General features: G+C 45.2%; 1 protein-coding gene across 1 annotated transcript; it reads left to right on the top strand.

The window, feature by feature from the left end:
- Positions 1-4: 4 nt before the first annotated feature.
- Positions 5-2,413, top strand: LOC105315768 (telomerase protein component 1-like; the record flags this gene model as incomplete). The annotated part of the gene is made up of 1 exon (XM_011410513.2): positions 5-2,413. A coding segment is annotated over one exon (2,409 nt), but the record flags the coding sequence as incomplete, so codon positions are not given.
- Positions 2,414-2,419: the final 6 nt, after the last annotated feature.

The following is a 2,419-nucleotide window of genomic DNA, read 5'->3' as shown; positions in this document are numbered from 1 at the left end:
TCTCTCTGCCCCTCAAACAAAATGGAGGACAGCGAGGATATTCATCTCATCAACATTCCGTGACATGCATGGAGAGAGGGACCTCCTCACAAGGTACGTGTTCCCTGAGCTAAGGAGAAGAGCCCATGACCTCAGAGTCTACTTGTATGAGGTTGACCTTCGCTGGGGGGTCACTGAGGAAGACACTAAGCATCACAAAGCAATAGAGATCTGTATGACTGACATCAGTAAGAGCAATTACTTCATTGGGATACTGGGCCAGCGCTATGGCTGGTGTCCTGGTGAATACAATGTTCCTGATTCACAGGAGTACGACTGGATAAGAGACTATCCAAAGGGAAGGTCCATAACTGAACTTGAGATGTATCATGGAGCACTGGCTGACCCTGACAAGGTGGCTGGTAAGGCCTTCTTTTACTTTCGGGATAAAGCAGAAATGGATGAAATACCTACTAAATACATTGGACATTTTAAGGACGAATCTTTCGAAAATGAGGAAAAAATTGAGTCACTAAAATCTAAGATAAGAACAAGCGGAATTGAAGTATTTGACAACTACCCCAGTCATTGGATGGGCGTGGTCCAGAACAAACCAATGCTGAGTTCCTTAGAAGACTTTGGTAAACGAGTCATCAACAACCTGTGGAACACTATACAGAGAGACTACCCACTGGAGGAGGAGCCTGAGAATCCTTATGAGCTAGCTTCAGAACTCAATGAAGAGATAATGGTACACGAGGGAGGGACTTTCATTGGACGCAGGAGCATCCTCCATGAAGGGCTAGCGGCCATTAATGAATCAAAAGGTGTGGTACTGTTTACTGGTAAGCCAGGGTCTGGTAAAACTGCCTTCATGGCTGAAGTGGCAGAAAAGTTTTCAGAAGATGCTGTGTCAGTTCATTTCGTTGGTACATTCCCAGGATCTTCGTCAATATCATTCATATTATCAAGTATTTGTTGGGAGGCCAAGAAGAGGTTTTCAATCAAGAAACCAATACCGGGGGATTACCTGGAACTAGCTAAAGAATGGATCACTTTCATACAAACACATCACGTCAGTAATTACATTGTCTTTATTGATGGAGTTGAGCTATTGGACGATGAGAATAATGGCCGCTCGCTGAACTGGATCCCAACCAACCTTCCTGATAATGTCACTATAGTACTCTCAGTCAATGAAGGAAGCAGCTGTCATAAAATACTCAAAAAACGAGACCCACCACCAAAAGAGGTTATAGTGGGAAACCTTGACATGTCAGACAAAGCTGACATTGTTAGGAGTAAGTTGGCCCATTACAGGAAGGAGTTGGATGAGTCTCCATTTAATAACCAAATGAAGCTACTCCTCACCAAGAGAGAGGCTGGTAATCCTCTCTACCTCCTGTTAGCATGTGAGGAGCTCAGGATGTTTGGAGTCTATGAAGAGGTTGGGGCTTTCCTGAAGAAACTCCCCACGACCACAGCCGGCCTCCTCCAGGATGTACTCTCACGATTAGAAGAGGAACATGGAGCAGAGCTGGTGTCTTCAGCACTGACGATACTGTGTCTAGTGAGAGATGGACTGAAGGAGACTGAAATGGCTAACATTCTCTCTCTATTATTCTCAAATCCTTCAACCGGAGGAAAGGGGCGGGTCCCCCCATCAGTACTAGCTAGACTAATACGATCAATGCAGACCTTCCTCCAACCTTACCAGAGCCACGCCTCTGAGACACTGATACTCTCACACAAGGAGATTGAGAAGGCAGTGAAGAGCAGATACTTGAGAGGGGCAGGGGCTGATAAAGAGAGACAACTCCATAAGATAATAGCTCAATACTTTAGATCAAACATAGACCCAACCAATGATCTCTCCTTCACTGGGACTGATACTCATTCATTCAATGAGTTACCATATCACCTGGTGGCAGCTGGGGACTGGAAGGAACTGGAGTCCATTGCTTGTAATCTCAAGTTTGCAGTACAAAAGTCCCAGCTTGGTCTCTCCAGGGAGTTAATGAATGATTATAATCCGTCACTGGCTAATGTACCAGCTGCTAAAGCTCGTGAGGTCACTCGGTTCTTACAGCTACCAAAAGTGGTTAGTTTTAAAGAATTCATCTCTCGCAATCTCCACATCTTAGTGAACACACCTTCCCTGGCACTCCAACAGGCAGTGAATGAGCCAGAGTCTTCAATAGTGTGCACTGAAGCAAAGGAGCTGCTGGCTAAAGCATCTTATCCTCTGGTCTATTGGATCAACAAACCAACAGGTTCATCATCTTGTAAAATGACAATCCCCTCTCATGGTGACCCAGCCCTCACTATAGCTGTATCTCCTGATGGTCGGTCACTAGTCACAGGACACAAGAGCTCCATCATTAGGATATATGACACTGACACTGGCAAAGAGATAAAGTCATTGGTTGGCCACTCCTCT

Source organism: Amphimedon queenslandica, unplaced genomic scaffold (genome assembly GCF_000090795.2).
Source record: "Amphimedon queenslandica unplaced genomic scaffold, v1.1 AMPQUscaffold_8224_Cont19831, whole genome shotgun sequence".
Taxonomy (NCBI): Eukaryota; Metazoa; Porifera; class Demospongiae; order Haplosclerida; family Niphatidae; genus Amphimedon; species Amphimedon queenslandica.
This window is presented reverse-complemented; position numbering and strand designations above follow the sequence as displayed.